Source organism: Psammomys obesus, unplaced genomic scaffold, assembly GCF_907164565.1.
Source record: "Psammomys obesus unplaced genomic scaffold, mPsaObe1.curated_primary_1811, whole genome shotgun sequence".
Taxonomy (NCBI): domain Eukaryota; kingdom Metazoa; phylum Chordata; class Mammalia; order Rodentia; family Muridae; genus Psammomys; species Psammomys obesus.
In genome coordinates, this window is record NW_026585797.1 from 27351037 (window position 1) to 27375357 (window position 24321).

The following is a 24321-nucleotide window of genomic DNA, read 5'->3' on the forward strand; positions in this document are numbered from 1 at the left end:
TCATGAAATACCATCTCTTTCCACTTGGAGCAAAGACTATAGGTCTAGATAGACCTGTACTAAGTTAGCTGTACTGCATGGAGAGGCCTCTAAAAACATACTTACTAGCGGATTTAAATGGGAGTGAAACCCCCAATTTAGTTGATGATGTTCTACAGAAAAGGAAATTTGTTTAAGAAAGTCTATGTCTTTACTCTGAGGTATAAAGACTTTCATCACGCATTCTTTTTACCATCTTGAATGAAAGCTGGGTGGACCCGCCATTTTGTATAGGATTCTCTTCATCTGTGTAAAGCTGAAGTACAGAAAAATAAAATACTGAACATGTGTTCAGAGCTATACAATTAGGTATACTATATTATACTATGCTATACTATACTATACTATACTATACTATACTATACTATACTATACTATACTATACTATCTCTACTATACTAATTTGTCACAAAAAAGAGACTAAACTTCCTGAAATGTTGTTCATTTTCTCCCATCAGAGGGTCATACTTCAAATTTTTTAACTTTTTTTTCTTAAGTAAATCAAGTGCATCCACTTGCAAGTATATATCTTCATCTTCAGAGTGACCTCCTTAAGAAATGTCAGACAGAGTATATTCGCTCACATGCTTTTCTGATCCTTGAGTGGTATGTTTTTTTTTTTTATAAAAGAATTAACACACTTAACAGAGTTTAGAATAATACTTTCGTGCATGCAGCAGCATAGATCATATTCATCCACTTTTCTCCTCACTGTAGCACCATTCCCAATTCTTAGTGGTATTCATCCTGCTCAGATTGAAGTTTCATTTCATCAAAATAAGAACAGTTAATACTCGACTGTTGTAACAAAATAGTCTCCTATTTCACTCACTTGGCTGCAAATAGTGGAGCTTCATTTCTCTTTATGTCTGAGTAGTCCTTTATGTCTCAAAAAGAATGAGATGCAAAATACTAAGCAGAACTTTTTCCTGTGAGTGGGCCCTGATTGCTGTTCCTGACTCTAGTCTTTGAGATAGACATTCATATTTTTTTCTCAAGGGTGGCTAATTTCTTCATAGATTATAGTTTAATGTTAATGCTTTAATCTACATCTTGCTGAAAGCACACAGATAACCAGAGCTAGAGCAATTTCTGATACTGCTTTTTTAATCTGGTCTATTGGGACAAGCATCACCCACTTCACATCGATGCCTTAGACTGGGCTTGTTGGTCATGTTTGTTCAGGTAGAGAGCTTTCAGCACTGAACTCTGCAGACAAGTCTAACCCAGCTTCTGTCCTTTCCATGTAGGTTCCAGAATTTTCTCTTTATTCATTTACATGGCCTGCAGAAAGAATAGAATATCCACATGCATACATCACATGGACATACTCCTCTGAGGGGAAATAAAATATTTTCAATAATAACTTTATAGCTTTTCATATCAAAATGGCTCTAACATTTAATGTAAATTTTAATTTAAAAATTCTCATTCCACATTTGTTTCCAGATAATGCCTTTTAGGAGAAATAAACATCTCTCAAAATGACTTTAAACATTAGGCATTTAGCTTGTTTTAATGACTTGGCTTATACCTAGTTCCAATCTTCTGTAGCTTCTATTGATTTAGATAAGATAAAGGGAGTAAGAATTTGATAGGGAAGAAGCTCAAATTTGTTTTTAATCAGTTCGTTTGAAGAGTTTTACCTCTGTGATTGCTTTAAGATTTAAAATTGGACACCTGTTCCCCTAAGGACTAGAGAAGCACTCTGGTGGTATGACTGTAATGTGACCCACATGTATCATTCAAACCCTCTGACTAAACAAATTCTAAAAGTAAGAAGGGAAATATTCAACTTAATTTTAATAGTATCTAACGAATCCGATATCTCATTCAGAGTTCAAATAAGATATAAAAGATAAAAATGCAAATCAACAGATGCAGATTTTCAATATTTACAGAAATTACTGTCATCTCAGACCAGCTGCCTAATAAATGAGTCAAACAAACAAACATCATTGGCCTTTTAAAAGAAAGCTCATGACATTGAGGAATATGTAACCTTTAGGAGGTGGTAAAACCTTCATCTCAAATTTGCTTCTCTCTAAATTAACTGTACATTCATAATTGTCTTCATTATTAAGGCTTGGATATATTATATGATATGTATGTAAGTGTATGTGTGTATATGTATATATTTATGTATGTGTACAATGAAGCTATTGAAAACTGAATAAAGCTGTAAACTTCTCACACTTAAAAAATTCAGTTATTTATGACATGAGCCATATCTGGTTGACACAATTGTTTAACTTCAATGCCAAATGCCAGTTATAAACATAGCTTGGAGATGGTAATTATAGATGGACTTCCTGTTAGTTGCTACAGCTCACTTCATAAATTCTTAAATATGCAAAAACTCAGTCTTCCTAAACTTAAATGAATACCTGGCTGAAGGTTCTCAGTCCACATTGACAGTAATTAAAGAAGCACAATCAGACTCTGATCATTTTCTGACAGCAGTGGCAGTATCTCTCTCAGGGTAAATGCCTCCTTTTTTTTTTTTTAAGTGACTGATTTTGTAGTGATTCCAGTTTTTCCTTTATTTCAATAAAAAAGTTATTTCATATGGTAGTTATTAACAAGCCTCTTTCAGGCCTCAGAAATGAAGAACCAGCTTGCCTCCATCTTGGGCTTCAAAGCCATCTTACCATAAAGACAAACGAGGCTCATTTCTGTTGATGATTAAACTTGTTTCTCAAGGGCTGAGCTCTACCCCACCTGTAACATTAACTAGAAATGGTTCCATACTTCCTGTCTCAGGAAACCATGCCTTTCTTTCAAAACCATCTTGCATCCCTACCTTTATTTCAAAAGGTTGTTCTGACTCCCTGTGTTTGACTACTTTATGACCATCTTAAGTCATGGCTTTGTTTCAAGATGTCATTATGACTAGCTTGTTATTCGTTCCTGTAACCCTTCTTATTTTTCCAGCCAAATCCCCCATTTAGAAACCTCCTAGCTAGCCCTGAGCTATAATTTCCTTGTCTTCCTCACACCAAGTGCTGACCTTTGAAACCTCACTTTAGGGGGAGGCAGCCCATGTATACAAATAAAAAAGCCTGCTTTCATTAATAGCTGGCTCTAATTAATTTGGTAATGATAATTTGGTTGGGTGGTCTTCTCCCATCTTTGGGATTGACATAAGCTTCCTACATTTTTGTTATGGAAGTAAAAAGTTTAGGTACTGGTATGGCTTTAATTTGATACTTCTTCAAGTTTTTAAAATTCATGTTCTGTTTCCATAGAAATACACAAAGAAAAGGCTGAAAAGCAGGAGAAATCTGAGAAGAAAATACAAACTAAAGGTACAAGTTTCATTTCCTGCTGTGTCTCCTCTTCCTTTTATAGCTTCTCAAGCTCCCATTACCCTTTCTCCTCTCTTCTCCTTTTCCTCTTCTTCCTCCCCTTCACCCTCCTTGCAAAGAGGTACAATGTTATTTTTGGTACATTCATATGGGGAAAAAATGTCCGTGATTAAGAATTTTTACTTTTAATTTTTCTGATACTATTCACATCAATATTTTCCTGTACAGTTAATTTCAGGTATAAGTGTGTAACCTTTAATGATAAAAATTAAGATAACTTCAAAATTGGTGAAAATCTTTACTTAACATTTTTTTTCTTAATAAATAGTGTTATGAATGTTACTTAGCTTATCAAATATGTGCTCTTTTTCATCACTTCCTATATTGATTCAGAATTCACACTGTAAAACAACTTTGGCTGGACTCCGTGGCACATGCCTCAGCACTGAGTGAGGATGAGGAAGGCAATTCTCTGTGAGGCCAGTCCGATCTACAAAGATAGTCCATGACAGATAAGGTTAAAAAATAAATAAATAAAACCACACATAAATTTTGTGTATCATTGAATGCCTTTATAATCATTCATGCAGACATGTAAAGTCATTAGATTATGTCACTGTCTAGCCTCCTGTTCTCTTCACAGACTCAAGAGGTAGATAGGATGTTAGCAACGTAATAAATTAAATAGTCCTTTCAGCCAGTCTGAATCAAGGAACTCCAATCATTCAGTAGAAGCATTTTAGTATAGGCAATACTACCTTGCCATCTGAAAACTGTCATTTTTCTGTGGGTGATCCAGGAAGCCAGAAAACCTTAAATAAACTTATAGCAAGCAGTGGCATTCAATAGGCACAAATTTCTAAACATGACCAGGTTTTGAAAATGGGCAGATGTACATAATTTTGGATGTTCTAGAGGTTAAAAAAAAATTCTCACCATCACTGTATTTATGGTATACAGAAAGAAAGAAATAAAATAATTTTCCTTAAATAAAAACTAAATGTTAGAAAAGCTGAGTATGGTGCCAAGTAGAAGACTGATTGCAAAGCATGCACAGAAATCTGACTTTGAGTACAACCACCTCCCATGTGCAAGTATTTCTTTTAAAAAGAAATACAGTATGAATTTCTTATATTAAAAATTAGCTGATATACACTGAGCTGCCATGGGCTACTTCTCTGAAAGGGTTCTGAGTTATCTCCACGCACAGTCATTGTTTGAAGTATCAGTCTCAGAAAAGACCCCTGTGTCCAGATTTTTTGGTTCTGTTGCTCTCCTTGTGGAGATCCTGTTCCCTCCAGGTCTTTCTATCTCTCCCTTCTTTCATAAGATTCCCTGCACTCTGCCCAAAGTTTGATTATGAGTCTCAGCATATGCTTTTTTACCTTGCTGGGTATAGTCTTTTAGAGGCCCTCTGTGGTAGGTTCCTGTCCTGTTCCTGTCTTCTTCCTCTTCCAATGTCCATCCTGGTTTCCATTTCTGAGTGAGGATTGATCATTTTACCCAGGGTCCTCCTTCTTGCTTAGCTTCTTTAGGTGTACATATTTTAGTGTTTATCCAATATTATATGTTTAATATTTATATATATGGATATTATATACCATATATATACCATGAGTGTATATATACCATGAGTGAGTTTACACCATGTGTGTCTTTCTGCTTCTGGGTTACCTCATGCAGGATGATCTTTTCTAGTTCCCACCATTTGCTTGCAAGTTTCATGATTTTCTTGTTTTTAATTGCTGAGTAGTATTCCATTTTGTAAATGTAACACAACTTCTATATCCATTCCTCAGTTGAGGGACATCTGGGTTATTTCCAGATTCTGGCTATTACAAATAAAGCTGCTATGAACATGCCAGAAAGCCCTATTAGCTTATGATAGCTTGTTTGTCTATGTTGAGATATCACAGTATTATTTGAGCACTGGGGGCCCTGAAGGAACTGATACCCCAACCAAGGACAATGCATGGAGAGTACCTTAAACCTCGGCTCAGATGTAGCCCATAGACTCAGTCTCCAACTGGGTTCCAGAGAGCAGGGCTTTCTCTGGCATGAACTCAGTGACAGGCTCTCTGATGATCTCCCCCAAGGGAGGAAGACAATGCAAGAGTCCTGAGGAGATCTGATAGGCTAGGGTCAGATAGAAGAGAGGAGGACCTCCCCTATCAGTGGAATAGGGAATGGGCATAGAGGGAGGTTGGGTGGGATTGGGAGTAGATGCGGAGGGGCCACCCACAGCAGGGCTACAAATCGAATAAATTGTAATAAATGATAATAAATAAATAAATAAATATACTTCATGTAAAATTTTTGTGATGAACGTAAGTAATCCTTTAGCTATTAAATATATAAACATAATCTTTGTATTCTGGATTGGGCAGCCAAAACTTACACAATCAAAACACTAATGCCTATTCACCTGAGATTAGTGTATGCTTGTATTTAGGGGCTAATGTCTTCTTACTGCCTATTTTGCCTTTTTGGTTCTTAACTATTTTGGCCAGGAAAATTGACACTGCTCTTGGGCAGAGATTGATGAAGAAACCCATGACTGAACTGGCTGCTGCTCTCTCCATGAATTTAAAGAGGAACTCAACTGGTTCCACTTGGCCCAGGTCTCCTCAGCTCTATTGTGCAGGCTCCATTGTAATTTTATAGCAAGGCTGCTGGAGTGGGCATGGTAATGCATATAGGAAGGTTTGCATTTTGGACCTAGCTCTCAGAATCCTGCGGTTAAAGTCTTTATGCAGTGGACTGTGGAGTAGGGTTATTAAACCAGTGAGTCCCCTGTAATTAAGACAGTGGATTTGGCTGAAGTTTAAATTAAATTTCTCAAAGGCTGTGCTAGAGATTAGTCACTTGAATGTATTTCTTTTTTTAAATTTATTCATTTATTTTATTAATTACAGTTTATTCATTTTGTATCCCAGTGAGTAGACCAAATGTATCTGAGTAAAACAAATAATTCTGAGAGAGTAATAGACAGTCAGAGATAGGTAGATGATATATAGATAGGTACATAGGTAGATAGATAGATAGATAGATAGATAGATAGATAGATAGATAGATAAGGATTGATAGGTAGATTGGTAAGTATGTATGTATTTTTGTAAGTAGGTAGGTAGGCAGACAGACAGACAAACAGACAGACAGATAGGTAAAGCCCAATGAGACTTTAGTGTTTCAATCTACTTTTTTACCCCCTGTGAGAACATGAGTGGAATACTTCATTTGCTTTCTGATTTCTTGTCTGTCATTGTTCCTTCTGTTGCCTGCCCCCCTTTAAAAGAACAAAACTTCTGATTCACACAAAGACTTTAATAATACATGATGAATTTACGCCTGGAATATTTACTCATTAATAGTGCCTATTTTTTGTTCCACAATATTTTATACTGACAATAAGTTTTATAATTACATTTTCATGAACACTTTTATACCTGTTTATATACATAATATGTAAAGGAAATGTTCTCTAAGTTACATTCCAGTCTGGCTATGGGTAAAAGTGATGGCTAGTCATGGTTTACATTATCATTAAAACAACTGTAACTCTTACAAGAAAGTGTACGTCTAAGATATGATTACTTGTGATCACTTATAAATAACAATCTTATAAACAAATATCTTAGTTTTAAATTTTTCAATATACTGAAGTTGAGTTATTTTTGTGGACAGATAACAGTTTTGATGATAATTAAAACTAAGCCATACATTATTTCCGTTTCTTTTCTTCTGTTTTTTTCTTTTTCTCCTTCTTTCCCTCCTTCTGATGTCTGCTCCCTTTAAATATCAAAACTTCCTCTAACTCACATGAAGAATTTTAAATGATATATGATGAATTTATGCCTGAAATATTTACTATTGAAAGAAACACAGAAAAGTAAACAATTCAGAATGCCATAGAGCACAGATTTCTAAAACAATTTATTCAAATAAGTTACGTGGTAAATACTAGAAGGACACAGAATCAGTTTCAATTCGGACTACTAACCATACAAAAGAAGATTGTTTATAATTTTGATGCTAAATGATTTAACTTTTTAATACGATAACTCTTCTATTTTGCCCTTTGTTTATTTTGACACCTTTCATTGGGAAGAAGGCTAAGACAGTTTCATAGGGTTAAGGAGTTAGCCTGGTAATGTGAATCCATTATGACTTTAAGCATAAACTCTGACTTGTTAGTTAACATTTGCCTTCACACTAAATTAACCTTGGTAATATTTTCCCATAAGAAAGGAGAAATTTATTTTGTAATTATAATCAGAATAATGTATGTGCTTGTGACCTTGTGTCAAGTTTGTGTAGGCAGTAACACAGTTGATCATTACATTTGCTTGGAAGAAACCCAACTATCACGTAGCTCTCACTGAATTACTAAATGTTATTAGCTCAAATATCAGTCATATAAATGGCCTTTCTTTCGTGAATGTATACAATGAGTTCACCACAACAGGATAGTTATAGGTTCTGAGCAGTAAGATTTAGCACAAGTTTACAGGAAGAATTTTCTTTTCTTGTGAGGGTAACAGTTCGTAATAAAAGCTTTCATAGGTCTTGAAAAACAGCTTTAATGGACAGCCTAAGATTTTATAATATGTACTTGTAAAACTAAAAAGGACTAATAAATATGGAGATGAAGATGAGCAAAGAGTCTTGAACCCTTAGCTCATGAGTGTTTCAGGTGAAAAGATGTCCATTGTGGAAGTTAGGCAGACAACACATCAGATGACAGAAACTGACCAGTCTCCTGATCGATAATAAATACACTATCTAATGTGTTGGCTGCTACTTGATCGGCATATGACCACATGCTGAAGGGATTTGAAATATGTCACTGATCTACCTGAAATGCCATGTCATCTGTATACTTATAATTCTTTTAGAAGTGATCCGCTAATCGGCATTAGCCATTTTCTCATTGTTGTGGCTCATGGTTAGACTCAAGATAAGATAAGACAAGCATGGTACTCAGTAAAGATAAGAAAGGCTACATCTGTGCAGGGGTCTTAGATTATCTCCATGCATAGTCCTTGGTTGGAATAGCAGTCTCAGGAAAGATCCCTGTGCTCAGATTTTTTGGTTCTGTTGCTCTCCTGATGGAGTTCCTGTCCTCTCCAGATCTTACTGTTTCCCACTTCTTTCAGTATTCAAGTGGGTTCCATTGTGATAGGAACAGGGACTGTCTCTGACATGAACTGATTGGCCTGCTCTTTAATTACCTCCCCCTGAGGGGGAAGCAGCATTACCAGGCCACAGAAGAGGACAAGGCAGCCACTCCTGATGAGACCTAATTGACTAGGATCAGAAGGAAGGAAAAGAAGTCCTCCCCTATCAGTGGACTTGGGAGGGGCATGCATACAGAGGGTGGAGGAAGGGAGGGATTGGGATGGGAGGAGGGAGGTAACCACGGGGAGGGGGGGAGACAAAGTGAGTAAAGTGTAATTAATAAAAAAATAAAATAAAATAAATAAAAAATAAAGTGAAAACTCAAAAAAAAAAAAAAAGAAAAGACAAAAAGAAAGGCATGGCAACAAGCAAAGTGCCCAGATAAAAATAATAACACATAAATCAATAGCTCTTCTACATGCTATAATGAACTGAACATGAAAAAATTAGAAGACAATCCCATTCACATAATTTCACAAAAAAAAAAAAAATAGAATTAAGTCTTACCAAGGAGTCGAAAGACCTCTGCAATAAAATTTCAAGACACTAAACAATCGGGAAAAAAAAAAACAAAAAAGCATCAGATTAAAAGACATCTCACGCTCATGGTCACACTAATAGTATTGTAAAAATGCACTATCCATCAACATTTCAATGATTCCTTTACGGAGCTCAAAGGAAAGATTCTAGAATCCGTATAGAACCACAAATGATCCTGACGAGTCGAAGCCATCCTAAGCAAAAGCGGCAATGCATCAACTGCAAAGTTGTAACATCATGTCAACAAAGTACCGGCCCAGTAATAGACATCTAGACTGATGAGATAGAATCGAATTCCCAGAAATACACCCATAAATCTTCATGCACCTAATCCAACAGTGGTAGAAAAACCACTTAAAGGAAAGAAGACGGTTCTTCAGAAAAAGATGCCTGATAAACGGCATTTCCACACATGAATAATAAAATTAGATCTGTATCTTTCCCAGTACAACAAAAATCAACCCAGACTATACCAGACCTTAATCTTAGACTGGAGACCTTGATGATGCAACAAGAAGGCACAGGCAATAAACCTTCAAGCCATAAGCATGGAAAGAGACTTTCTGAATGGGACTGAGGAAGCAAACCAGTCCTGACTAATAGGATTAGATGAAGTTATAAGAGTTTTGCACACTGAAACCAGCACTTAGCAAAGTAAAAACATAGTATGTAAAGTAGGAGAAAACATTTAATGACTCTACCTGTCATAGGAGATTATATTAAGAATCTGTAAAAATGGCCCAAAACTATGTATCCCAAGTCAAATTACCTAATCAATAAATGAGCCAATGAATTAAACACAGTTATGAACTGAAGAAATATGAATAATAAACACATATTTGCATATTTAATATTGTGTTCGACATCTTTTGCCCTCAGGGAAAAGCAAGTTCAAACAACACAGAAATGGAGCTATGTTGACAGGAAACTATAATGCCCCTAAGAGACAGAAGCACAGAGAATACATAATAAATTGTGGCTCCCTCAAAGAATGGCTAGGAAATGGCCAAACTGTCCACCCAGAGTAGAGTATCTGTCATTGGGTAGATGAAAATGGACAATGGAGACAGAGGCCATCATGTCTATATAAATTTTAAGCAGGTGTTATATTTGTAAAGTCTCGACACAGAAAAGACTTTATAAACAGTTCATTTTTTTTTTAAGGGAGAATTTATAATTTTAAATCAAAGTGATCTATTTGGTACTTTCACTCTGCTTTCTGGAGTGATACTTTACTGTCAAGGTGAGGGGGCTACAGCTGCGGTACAAAGTGAATAAATTGTAATTAATTAAAAAATAATTTTTAAAAAGCACTAGATATCTCAAAACAGAGAAGTTTTATTTTTTAAATAAAATGTGGAAAATTCTACAAAGTAAAAGAATGCACCTCAGAGCTTTTATTTTAAAAGGTATAGCGCCTATTCTATTATTCAGCACACATGAAGTCAAATGTAATCTTCAGAGGTCTAGTTTAGTTTATTGTCACCTATCAGTTGGAGAACTTAGTAGTCTATAAAGAGCTGCACTTAAAAACTTTCATACCACAACTTTGGATTATGAACTGTGAGAAGCCCTCAGAGAATGATGTAGCAACTAAGAACTAGGAGACCAGAGACACTGTGTTCTCTGAAACCCCCTGAAAATACATGTCTTTTTAGTGTCTGCTAGGTTAAAAAGCAGAGGTGTGGAAGAAAGCCAGAGAGGTGTCCTGTGGGAAGACGCAATATGCTTCAGATTTGACCTGAGCTGAATGTTCTGGTCAAAGAAAGGTCATTCTTGACAAGAACAGGGATGGGCACAGCCATGCCAACTCAGATGCCAAGCCACTGTGCCACTCCAAGTGGTGCATTCCATTTGCTCTTCATTGTGAGCCTACAAAGGGGAATTTGGTTTCATGTAAATGAGAATGGCAGACTAAGCTCTAACAGGTGCCAACGCTTAGTTTTGCCCTGGGTTGAAAGTACCTGTACCAAGACAGGGCTTGCCAGTATAGGTTGGTAGCAAGTAGGTAGCTTTTTATTTTCCATATGGGTGATAGGTCCTCAGCAGAGCATGTTAGAAGTTAGTGACTGTTGCTTTTGTAGCAAAATATTTTTCTTTCAAAAACCCTTACTGACTGTTGTTTTGCATGGTCTAAAGCCATTTCAATACTTGGTATTTGAGCACATTCTTGCCAAAGTTTGAAGTTTCTGCCCAAGCAGCTTTGGTGGCTTTCTGCCATTTTGAACAGCTCCCTAGAGACCATGGGTCCAGCTGTTTCACTAAACTGTAGTGGGGAGTTATTTCTGAAGGATAATGAAATTCCAGTATGTACCACTGTGTCTGTAAATCAGAATGTTTGATTGAAGGAACCAGCTTTTCCCACTGGGTAAACAGGAATGAGGAGTTAATATGCTAATTTGAGTCTGAATTCAGCCCCTTTGCTCTTCTGGTTTTGTATTAATTCTCCCGTTTATGCCTGTGCACATGTCAATCTGAAAATCTGCAAGTGGAAGGGACAGCCAGCTGTCTGGGGTGCACAGGCAGGGTTACAGATTAGGTGTTCCCTTGGGGGTCGTTCTAGTCAGGGCTCTGAATGCACAGCTTATCTCTCAGAAACTTGGATTCCCCCTAGAGAAACTTTAAAAGAGGCTTTGTTTTTGCAAAAAAAAAAAAAAAAAAATCTGGATGTCAGCTTAATTAACAATGATCCAAAGAAAGAAAAAATCAGCTCTTTATGAGGTCTTTCTGGTCTGTGTAAGTGCTGATTTCCTACCCTTATTTGGTGAGTTTTTTTTTTTTTTTAATTGAAACTAGTTTCTCTGAAGCACCTAAAATAACCACTATGTGTGTGTGTGGGGGGGAGTAGGGTATAGATGTTTTGAGGTAGGTTACCCCCTTCCTGTTTCTCGATTTTATTTAAGAAATTTTAATAAAGTATGTTTCCAGAGATTGAAAGCAAAAAAGGTTATTAGCTGTTCTTAGAAAACGTTGCAATTTCATATATGACAGAATGTTATGAATAGCATACTATATGACAGATAATGGTATGAAGAGGGTCTCCAAAGCTGTTATGTGCCACATTCCTTAAAAGATTTCCTCTACTGGGCAGCCACATATAAACAACGGCAACATTATTATTTTTTGTTATAGAATTGATAGCTGGTATATCTGCTGTCCACAGTAAGTATAGATAGGATAGCAATTTACAGAGCTTGAGCCCAGTCCCAAGAGCAATTCATGGGGTGAGGAATAGACAGTGTGGGCATGCGTTTGGGGAATTTAAGATGGAAGATACAAACAAGCAGAGATGGAAGTGCCACACAGGGGGCCATGGTGTCCTAGGAAGCTACCAGGACTCTCTTAGGACCAAATGTAACATTTGAGGGAAAGTTTCTCATTGTAACCAAATGTCAGGTCACTGGGACAATGGTATATCTGTAAATTTGTGATAGTTCCTATGTGTGACACATAGAATGCTAGGCAATGGGCGGGGCACTGGGATTTCTTATCCACAGCAGATACCCTGCTCAGACCTGCTGAAACGGCCTCCTTCCTTCATGTCTTCATAGTCTCTGACTAGGTTAATTTCCTCAAGTTTTTTTTTTTTTTCCTCACATTCTTCAATGTCACATCTACCAAGGGGCCTTCTCCAAACATGTAGTTGAGATGAGTCCTATTATCCACACTGACATGCCATCTTGCTTATGTTCTCCATAGTAATTACACTAAATGCAATTAACTACCTCTGCAATTATTTGTTTAGCATTCATCACCCATTAGTGTGTTGACACCCCTTTGAAAGGGAAGGTATTTGTCTTGCCAAAGAAAATCTTCAGTCCTTGACAAGTGTTCTCTGCGTATTCCTGTGCAAAGGAACGGTAGTAGGGGAGAAGAAAAGATGGCCAAGAGAGCATCAGAAAGCTTAGATTGAAAGAGCTTAATGAATGAATGAAAGTTAGGATGTAGAAGAGGGTGGTTTGATTTCTATATTACTAGCTTGGTGATTAATAAGCACTATGAATAAATAATAAGACAAGGTTTTCACTTAAATTTGAATCCTTTTGGAATAAGTAACTGGATCACAGCTCACTAAATCAAGTTTTGCTTCCCTTGGAAAGGTGTCAAAACATCCTAGCCTCATACGATTAGTTAAAAAAATATTTAATGTAAAGTATTAGTAGATGTGGTTTATCGTCATTGCTTTTAGCTTTCAGTTCAGGGTACTATAGTTTTGTCTTCATATTTCTAACATTCAGCCATTATGAAAACTAGAATTTTTTTCAACATATACTGTGTGTGTGTATATGAGAGAGAGAGGAGGGAGAGAAGATCTTCCAATTTATTAAGTGAAAGAATAAAAAACTCGGGAACATTCTTATCTTTGTAGTCAGAAATATTTTAGTCCGCTTATGCTTCGAAGTGAAATAAAAAGTAGTGTTCAAAGCAAATCTGTAATTATTTTGAAGTTTAAGAATATAAACAAACCTTCATGGCAGCTAAAGGATGATTTCTGCAAGTACTTTCTAAGCTAAACTGTCATGAAATTATCTCAAAATTATTCCATTGATTTAAATTATAAGTGTTATCTGATTCTTTCCAGTTTCACACAGAGAAAAGGAAAGAGGAAAAGAAAAAATAAAAGAAGGAGAAAAACCTGAGAAGAAAGGTATGCAGTTATTCTTTGTATTACTTTAACATTAGAGATTTTTTTTCCTAAGGCGTTTATTTCTCTTCATTGTATCTAGACTTTAGAAAATGTTAATATCTTCTTCTAAAAGTTGTATTATGTTTATTGTCATGGAATAGAACAACAAAGGAGCATTTTATGAACTAAAGGGAATAAAGTACATTAGGCTTTTGTTACCATGTCACTTTTAAGAAATATGTCAGCCTTTGGTATTTTTGAGCCTGCCTTAAAGACTATTTCTTGAGAGAGAGAGAAAACATAATAACTGGTCAGTTTTATAGGTAAATAGCCATCTTAGTATTTAAATTAAGTTGCCTATTGTATTACTTTAATTGTTTGATATTGCTTATTTATTGAGAGGATAGATAAGCCAGCTTACTGTTCGAACAAGGAAGATGAGCTGTGAAAACCTTCCCTATCATCCTCTAACCTTGCCATTTCCTAGTTCATCTCACCTCGGGTGCTGACAGCCATTTGTGTGAGGTTTTGTGAAGCTCTCTAAAGCTTCATTAACACTATGTACACAATGGTGTTTATTAAGTCTACACATAGTAAACTTATATACATATATAAGTTTATATACATATATGATTTACTATTGTATTAGTAATTTATAGTATTGTTTCTCTATTTATCTTTTACAAAATATAGTTTGTGTTATATTCTGACTTTCTTAAATCAAAAGTACATCCTAGAAAAATTTCTGCACCTATACATATTTTCCTTACTATTTTTACAAAGTGTCATAGTAATGGAGAGAAGAGATCTTACATCATATGCCTTAGTTTAATATTTTCTGTAATGTTGACTTTAATATGCTTTTAGGGTTATAGATTTCTCTGTGTGTTCATATCCCTTGCCCACTTACTGCTGTGTGTGTGTGTGTGTGTGTGTGTGTGTGTGTGTGTGCATACCTGTGTGAGTGAGTGAGTGAGTGAGTGTGTGTGTGGTTCCTGTAGTATTTCTGCTTTGGGACCTTAATTAGGACATTCATCAGAGTTTAAATCTATGGTAATCATTTTCTTAAGCTTTAAAAAAAAATCTTCCTTGGTTTACATTTTTTGATCCATCCCGCTGTGCTTCGTTGTATTATGTGAGGTAAGATCATGATTTGGTTTTCTGCTATTGTTTGACTGGACCTAATTTGATCCTCAGTATCACAGCCAGCTGGCTCTCCCGGTTTACGGAACACTGCAGTTTAGATATAATATGTAGAGTGGATGCGATATTTATGAACCAGAATGGTAGAAGCATGTTTCAATATTGTTTGTTACATATTCACACTTGAATATTAGAATTAAAGAGTTACTCTTTAATTGATATTTACCTAGTGGTAATTTCCTTGAATTTTAAAGCTCCTATCTTCTTTCTCTGTCTTATTCATATTTATTCACTTCTCTTTTACTGGTAAGGTACTGAATTCTGAACATAAGGTTCTGTATCCTGACAAAATCAAATAATTTTATGGTTCTTATTAATTTTCAAGCTTCAATATTGCTAAATATTTTCTTTAAATAATTAAAAGATGGCCCTTAAATTGTAAGTGTAAAAAATTTAGTCAGAATGAAAACCAGCGCTAAAATGCTTTATGTAAGTATTTTTCTGTTATCTATATGCCAGTTAAAGATGTTTATGTTTTAGGATACATTGTATAAAAATGTTGTCACCTTCCATAAATGAACTATTTATTTGAAATATGGAACTACGCTGCACATAGCATTGACCTTCTCTTGAGACCTAAAGATTTCTTAGAACTTACAGAAGACAGACATGTTAAATAAATTATTGTTGATTCATTAAGTTACTAAATAAATAATATGAAGATATTTTTTCAGGTATCATGTATAACATCGTTAAATTTATTTAAGTTTCTTTCCATTGAATTTGCTTTTGGCTATAGGCTTGCTGTATATCGCCTTTACTATGTCTAGGTATGTGCCTTGTATTCCTGATCTCTTCAAGACTTTAAACATGAATGGGTGTTGGATTTTGTCAAATGCTTTTTTGGCATCTAATGAGATGTTCAATATACGGAAATCCATCAATGTAATCCACCATATAAACAAACTGAAGGAGAAAAACCACGTGATCATCTGCTTTCTAACTCTTAATACCAAATTTTATATTGGATTTAATGTGTCCACTAGCCACTGGTTACTGTATATCTAACTGTGGGTCCATCTGTGCCCTAAACCTCCAGTTACTTCATTAGTTGGTGTCTATAATATTGTAGTCAAAAGAAAATTAACTTTGAGATCTATTAAAAGTGCACATAATTCATAACTTTTTAATGTTAATTTTCTGTTTAAGCAACTCACAAGGAGAAACTTGAGAAAAAAGAAAAAACAGAGACAAAGGCAATGGCAAAAGGTAACTTTTATCCTTGTTATCTTCATTCTTGAAGACTTTTGGTAATGAGAGTACATTTTGGGTGAATCTAGAATGTTTGCAATAATTTTTAAGTTTCATCTAAATACAGTGATTTAACATTGGATATCTAAATGATAATAAAACCAAATACGTCAAAAAATAAAATCTTAGTGGAAAACTCCCCCTTTTAGTGGACAAGAGGAAGGGGAAGAGGGTGGGACTAGGGGAGTTGAGGGTGGGGCTTCAATCAGGATATATAATGAATATATTATGAAGAAAAAAAATTAAAATTATTTATAAAAAAATCTCAAAAAACATGAATTGAAAATAAAATATCCTCATGTGATTGGCAGAATTTTGCTCTCTCTGACTTTTATCCCACTGTGTCATCCCTATGACACTTTTGCAGAAGTTGTCATGTTTGATCTAAAAATAAACAAATGACCCTGATGTGACGTCTTGCACTCAAGAAAGTTACAAAATATTTAGAAGCAGAGAAAATTCACCAAAATTAAGCAGGTTTTAAAGTATGCAGTCTTAGCCTTCCTGACTGCCATGAAACTTGTGGGGCCACAGGAGAAGCATGAAAAAAAAAAAAAAAAAAAAAAAGAAGAAGAAGAAAATCTTGATTTTATGTTGAATAAACATGGAAGCTGTTTCTTCCTACAGAAACTCCACTAAAGAGCACAGCAAATTGGTGACTTCATTTTGGTCTTGTGAGCCCTGTACCAAAAAAATAATTATTTCCTTATTTTGTAAGATTAATTGAGGTGTATTTTTCTAGCCTGAGTTCATCTTTGAAATGTTTTAAGTGTTTGAAAACAATACATTTTAACTCCCTGAAGAATGTCTCCTAAATGTCAATATTTTCCCCTTCTTTTAAAATGTAAGTTTGATATGAATTATATATAGGAGCAATTCTATTCCAGCATCAACAAGGAACAAGGTATTTATGGGAAAATGTACCTCTATCAAATACGTATCTATGTTATAAACAATAATTGAGTTTTTAGAATAAATTCTAAGGCCAAACTTTATGATAATCATTATTCTAGCAAAAAGAAACCGACATATCTGGTCCCACATTTTTACGAATATAATGCTTTGCATTTAGTTTTATATCACTAGGATCACATGCTCAATCAAAATGCTTAGCTTTTTATGTGGGTGCTGGGATTGACTTCAAGTCATGCTTTTATGGCAAGCACTTTAACAACTAAGCTCTCTCTCCAACCCCTCATATTCTTAGAATAAGGTTAAGGTGCATTCATTTATAAATTGATATTTGAGCATCCAGAAATGAAATGCAATGTATCATATTTGTGAAAATTGTGGAACAATATATGTCTCTTTCCTATCACTAGGACAATAAATTATCACAAACTCAGCAGCATACAAGAGAACCCATTCATTTTTCCACACAATACATAATTCAAATTTGGCTCATCTTGTTCAATGAGGTTCTCTTCAGTCTTCTGTTCTTTGCCACAAATTCACACACACTGGTAGGATAACTGACTTCCCTAAGCCTAGCCATAGGGAAAATCAAGATGGATATTATGATATTACATTGATTATTATGGAATTATAATCTAATTACTTCTGCCATAGACTATTGATTGGCATATCACAGGACTAGCCAACATTCACTGAGAGAAGAAGATAGGGGCTGTTGGAAGCTATTTAGGTCTGCCCATTACCAATGCTTTCCAGTTTATATACGGTGAGCTTGATTGATACATGTAAACAAATTATGTACATTTTACATACATGTAATATCCTCACACATGTTTTTATTTTATTTAATCTATGTATATATAGGTTATATTAGGACTGGAAAATGTACACATGATTTTTATATGATATGTGGGTTTCTAGGAAAATAGATTAAGGTTAAAAAAGCATAAACTAAGCATATGATACTTGAGTTAGAAATACACGTGACCTCTTTAGGATGCTGTGATCATTGTGGAAGCTGATGACTCCTACTGGCACTTTCATAGGACACAGTGTATATTTTTTTAAGTTTAAAATACCATCCGTTCAAGGGCAGTAATTTTCCAGTACGCCCTAGAAATTCTTCTGGAAAGAAATGTGCAAAATTCATTATTACCCCATGACTGGTGCATATGTTAGACTCTGTATGGATGGTGCCTACCTTTTGTTTTTCATAAAAGTAACAGAGAGAAAATAGAAATAGAAGATGGTATGCAAAGTCAAGAGAAGTAAGCCGAAGTTAGGCCTGGTTCTCACAGTCCCCCGTTTCTTTTCTAATGTGAGACAAATTTACTTGTTTTAAGGAGTTGACAATAGAAATAGGAAGTTTTCATTTTTATAAAAAAAGCTATTGTAATGCTTATGTTGAATGTGTGGTTCTGTCACTAAGAAAATCAATTTTGCCAGTTATAAAATTCAATGGTATTAAAATAGTTCTGATATTCACCTATCTATATCTCTATAGTACCAAGACATAGGTAAAATCAATTGTGTTCTGCAAGGCACAGGTAGATGGCATTTAAGATAGCTAAAAAAAAAAAAAAAAAAAAAAGCAATTTCACACAAAGCAAATATATATATATATACATATGACAAAAAGGCTAGTAAAATTTCAAAGTACAGATGTTTATTATTTACTTGCAAGGTACACATTCCATTCTATCGCATACATGATACACATGCAGTAAGCCATTTAGTCCTTTATGTCAAGCTTTCAAGTTCAGAGTACATTAGTTTCATTTTTCTATGGAAATAAACATTGTATTGAACACAACAGTAACAGAAAACTAAAAACTGAGAGCGTCCGAACTCAGGTTGTTCACAGCACAGCAAATTGATAAATGAGCAATCTTGTACAATGCAAAATATGCAATGGAGAACAAAGCTCATGGCATAATGAAGGTGATGGTTAACTCCAGTGACAAAAGTTCTCTCGTATGTGAATGGAGTATGATGGAATTCAGATATATAAACAGAGATAGAAAATGTTGAGATGGCACTTTAACAAAGTTTAGTATATAAAAACATACATGGCATGTTCCAAAAAATGAGCAAAGCTGTACATGAAGAAACTTGAGGCAAGATTAATGCAGATATCACGGTGTCATAAATGCTGTGCTAGAATCTCTAAGGACAGTGGCAATGTGCTGATCTTTTAAATGCATCAAGTAGACAACGGGACAGCTCAATCTAGGTTCTCTGGAAGGTATATATGTTCAAGTTGTGTATGAATTTGCCATACAAAAGTGGAGAAAGAAGCAGAAGATATTGTTTTGTAATTTAGGAGAGAGAGAGAGAGAGAGAGAGAGAGAGAAAGAAAGAGAAAGAATTACACCATATAGTAAAAAAAAAAAGCCACACATTTATGAAGAGAAAATTATATGGTGATAATGTTGAATACTCTGGATACCATAATGTCCACCACTGTACAGTTTCAATACAATTTGGCTTGGAGGCATAAAATGGTAAAGAAACTATTATAGCTTGTTGTTTTTCAATGTCTTTCATTTTAACAGTAACCTCAGTGACCCCTGAAATCTAGGCAGCATCGCAGCTGCTATTACTGGCGATTTGGGTTTTGTAAATCAACTGGTTTCTGAGAGGATACTATCATACTTTGTACATGGATGCCTTGGCTTGATTTACATAAAAGCAAAATACATGGAGGGCATTATTTCCATCAAAAAATTTTAATATATGTGTCAATAATATCTCAACAGTGAATTGAAAATTAGATCTCCTCATTTTATGTCAAATAGTTATATACAGTCCCATGTGTAAAAAGATGTCTAACATGCATTGCCCATTAACTGATTCAAGTATATCATCAATGATTTTAAAGTCTGATTGAGTTATTCACAGAATGAATAATCCTAAACCATTTTCTTTTCAAAAATACATACACTGTCAAGTTAATACATATTGAATAGATATGGATATTCATGTATATTTTGCTTGCTAGTACTCTTTTCCAGGACATTTTTGTATTACAATTTATTCACTTTGTATCCCAGCTGTAGCTCTCTGAGCTGTCCCTTCACAATCCCACCCTTTCTCCCTAATCTTCCCCTGCCCTTCTCCTAGTCCACTGATAGGTGAGGTCCTCCACCCCTTCTATCTGACCCTAGCCTATCAGGTCTCATCAAGAGTGACTGCCTCATCTTCCTCTGTGGCCTGGTAAGGCTGCATCCCCCAGGGGGAGGTGACCTGAGCCTGACACTGAGTTCATGTGAGAGACAGCCTCTGTCCCCAGGACAGTTTTAATGTTTTACAAACATTAGAAATGTGGTCCCTGACTTAGATGTGTAAGAAAGCTTATCTGTTTTTGTATCGTCAGTCTTTGCAGGCGCAGACATTAAGGATGTCTGTCTGTCACTCTCTAGTAGGTTTCATCACTCTAATTTTGCTATGCACTATTATGAAAATAATTTTCATTTGCATTTATCTTCTGAAAAATTATTGCAATAGAGTTATTTTTGAGTAAGTCTAAGATTTTTCAGTTGTGGAAAAAGATGATCATATTCTTTCAAGAGGAAAGTCTTTAACTGGGCTCCTTAGTGTGGACACTTTTCTTACTAAAGCTGCCTACAGTGACAAACTCTGCATATCACAAATGACTCATTGTGGATAGCTAAGGCTCTTGACTACCAAAACCAAAATAAAAACAAACAATGACAACAACAATAGTGAAAAAATCCAAATTGTTCCTTTCAGGTGGAAATTAAAGGAGAGACTCATCTTGCCGATGACCTGATGTCTAATGTAACATATTTGTAAACCTTATAAAACTCTGGAAACTGTCCACAGTGTTTACATGCAAGACATACATTTTGTATTGATTTTCTTGTTTGCCTTTTAAGATGCTACTTGAGCATTAATGACACTTGAAGAATTATGTTAGCAAACAAAGGAAAAATAACTTTTTTTAATTTTAATTTTAATTTTTTATATTAATTACAGTTCCTTTCTTAACTCATTACAGAAGACAAGAAAGTTAAAACTAAGGAGAAGACTGAAGAAAAGGCTAAGAAGGAAATGAAAGTTGGGAAACAGGAGAAAGTGAAACCAACAGCTGCAAAAGCAAAAGAAACTCAGAGACCAGCACCAAAAGCCAGAGAGAGAGATGAGAAAGAGACTGTACCTGTGCCCAAGCATGAACAGAAAGGTAAACATCCTGAGGAGGAGGAGGCAGCTGGAGATTTTAAGAGATTATTGGGCAAGAAGCAGAGGCAGTCAAATTAAAACCTGAGAAAGACTAAAATTAAACCCCAGATGAAATAGAAAGACAGATCCAAGCCAAGATGCCGGAGAGGAAGTACAGTAATTGGGTATTAACATACTAATAAATAAAATAAAATGTGCTCACCTAGGTAGATGCGCTTTTTTTTTTTTTTTTTTTTTTAAGGAGTGTTGAGTGAGCACGGGAGTTATTTAAATGCGGCCCTGAGTGCTGAAATCTTGAGGATTTCAACAGGAGTTGGAATAACAATTGAACAATTGAAAGTGTCAGACTCTGGAGAAAGGCAATTTTTAAAATTGACGGTAACTCTCAAGGAGTGGTTGCTCCAGGAGTCAATGTACAAATCATACAGAAAAAAAAAAATAAATAATAAAATGAAAAGCTTCCTTTCCTTGATATTGCTGCAGTGATACCATTCAGAATATGCACAACAGACTAACAAATGTTGCAGGATAAAGATGTGTCAGGGTGCTTTTCCTAGTCTCCTTACAAAATCTTTAACTTTAGGAAGGTTTGCATAAGACAGGTGTCCTCTCTGTCAAGTAGGACTTGTTAACTCGCTTCCTAGAAATATAATATTTAAATGCAGAGAAACTTCTTTACAGAAAGTATTGTGTTAATTAAAAATGGTCACTAAAGCTCTTTTTGTCTAACCATTAGGTTCCTTTGTTGGTTTTTCATACCCCAATACATTCTTCAGTCCTGTTACTATATGGACTAATTGCTGTTTATACAACTTTATTGATACTTTTAAATTTTGTTACTATAGAGGCAATTTGAATGGTAGGACTGGAAAATTATTTTTTCTCTACAAGGTACATAATATGAATTGCATATTCTTCATATTCTTATCTTATTTTCCTCACTTCACAATGATTATAAACTCTGACACATAAGTAATGCATGTAAACTTTGATTTATATTAAAAACAAGCATGTATAGAATATATTTACAATGAAAAGAAAGGAGATTTTCTTTTTAATGGTTCATAGGCTTTATGTAATTTTCATTCATTTCAATCTAATTTTACAGATACTCTTGAATAAAAACTTTGGAAAGTTGAACTTACTATTTATAAAATGATTATACAATCATGGAAATTGAAAATGCAAAGTATTATCTTCCTAAGTAATGTCATATATGAAAGTGTATGCCATAAAAATGATATAATGAGGAAAAAATTTAAATGAGTATTTTACTGCTATAAAAATCAAGAAAATTAATCTTTTGATTCAGTATATGGGCATTTGGATTCTAAAATAGTGTGCATTTCAGATTACCCCTTAAGAAGGAAAAGAGTAACATGAAACCAATGAAAACATCATTATATAAAACATATACCATTTACACTGAATGTCAGAAGACTTAACTAGTAACTAGGCACAAGAGCCCAGTTTGAGATGTTTACTTTTAGTGTCTCCTGTAATTTGGGAACCATACATCAGTTTATCAACAACCAGTTGATAAACTGGTTACACCAGACACTTTCAAATAGTGTTTATTTTCCAGGTCACAAATACTAAATTTTATCATATCACTAGTCAAATTTATTAAAGATAATATTTTATCCCAATTTCATTCTCAATTATTTTGTTTTCATTTTTATGTGAAGGGCTAATTGACCATTAAAGGGAAACCCACTATCAGTTCCAGTTATAAGCAAAGCCATCAAGATGATTATAACATCTAAGCAAACACATGGCTAAGGCATGGACCCTCCATGTGTACTGCTACCACCAATAAATGATTGTATAATTAGGGCGATAATAAAAATTTAACCTATAATAGCTGGTCAAATTCATTTTTTTTCTTTTTCTTTCTTCCTTCCTTTCTTATTTAAAGCTAAGCAGATATTTAAGATCCGTGTTTGTGAAAACATGATGACATGACATTGGTAGTTTAAACAAAATAAAGACATAGCATCTTCTACTTTTTATTAAAATCACTTTAATTTTTAAATTCTTAAATTGCTAGCACAACAAAACTGAGTTATTTTATTCTGGGTGAAATAAAGTTTATTTGTTAAGTTGAACTATGCTGAATGAGAATGTATGTGTGTGTGTGTGTGTGTGTGTGTGTGTGTGTGTATAATTTATTTTCAAATTAATGCTGTGTATGTGTGTGCATGTGCGTGCGTGCATGTGTGTGTGCGTGTGTGTGTGTGTGTGTGTGTGTGTGTGTGTGTGTGTTTGTATTTGTGCAGGTGAATTCAGATTCTCTCCAAGACCAGAAGAGGGCATCAGATTCACAGGATTGGTTCTAGGAGCTGAATCCAGCTCTTCTCCAAGAGCAGGAAACAGTTTAAATGGTGGTCGCACCATCCCCTTATAAGGATCTTTTTAAAAATTCATTTAAATGCCCAATACTCTTTGTTCTTTTGGAAATAATCTTGTGTGGGACAGACATGTGTTGGTAAAAATTGCTTATACAGTAATAGTATCAATAAACATTTCCTTGTGTTTACTTTCAACATTTACTTTTGCATATACTTAAAACATGTATATATACTTAAAACATTGAAAAGTTACCCATACTTACATATTATATAATCTGCTTTTTATAGACCATTTCAAATTCAGTCAAGCTGAGGTTGCAAAGTAGACACAATTTGACATTTCTCCCTGTTTTCTGCTGCTTTCTGCCAAGTCTGTGGGGAAATAAATCTCTCACAGATGTTATACATACTGTGGTCATTCTTTTGTTATTTTATTATTTTTTAAAACAATGATTCAGGTATTGTGGCATCCACAGAATATACAGATAATGAGAATCTGCCATAGCGCACCAGACCACAGGCACACCATGCCCATTAGAGATCATTCGACATTCTGCTCCCAAATTCATTTTCCCTTGGCTGGCATTCCACAGGGAGCACCAACCTGGCGTCAGCAGCTGAGTGGAGTCATCAGTGCTTCCTGAAGAGACATAGGCAGGAATGGACAACACAAATTAATTCTAGCAGAATGTTTGTTCTTTCTTTC

At 34.9% G+C, this 24321-nt stretch overlaps 1 protein-coding gene across 1 annotated transcript in view; it reads left to right on the forward strand.

Moving 5' to 3' along the window:
- Window positions 1–24321, forward strand: part of Trdn (triadin) — a 350576-nt gene that overhangs the window by 81856 nt on the left and 244399 nt on the right. Inside the window, exons 5-8 of the mRNA XM_055599238.1 lie at window positions 3288–3347; window positions 13648–13713; window positions 16045–16104; window positions 21083–21265. Of these exons, the coding sequence (XP_055455213.1) occupies window positions 3288–3347; window positions 13648–13713; window positions 16045–16104; window positions 21083–21265 (369 nt within the window). The remainder of the gene's footprint in view (window positions 1–3287; window positions 3348–13647; window positions 13714–16044; window positions 16105–21082; window positions 21266–24321) is intronic.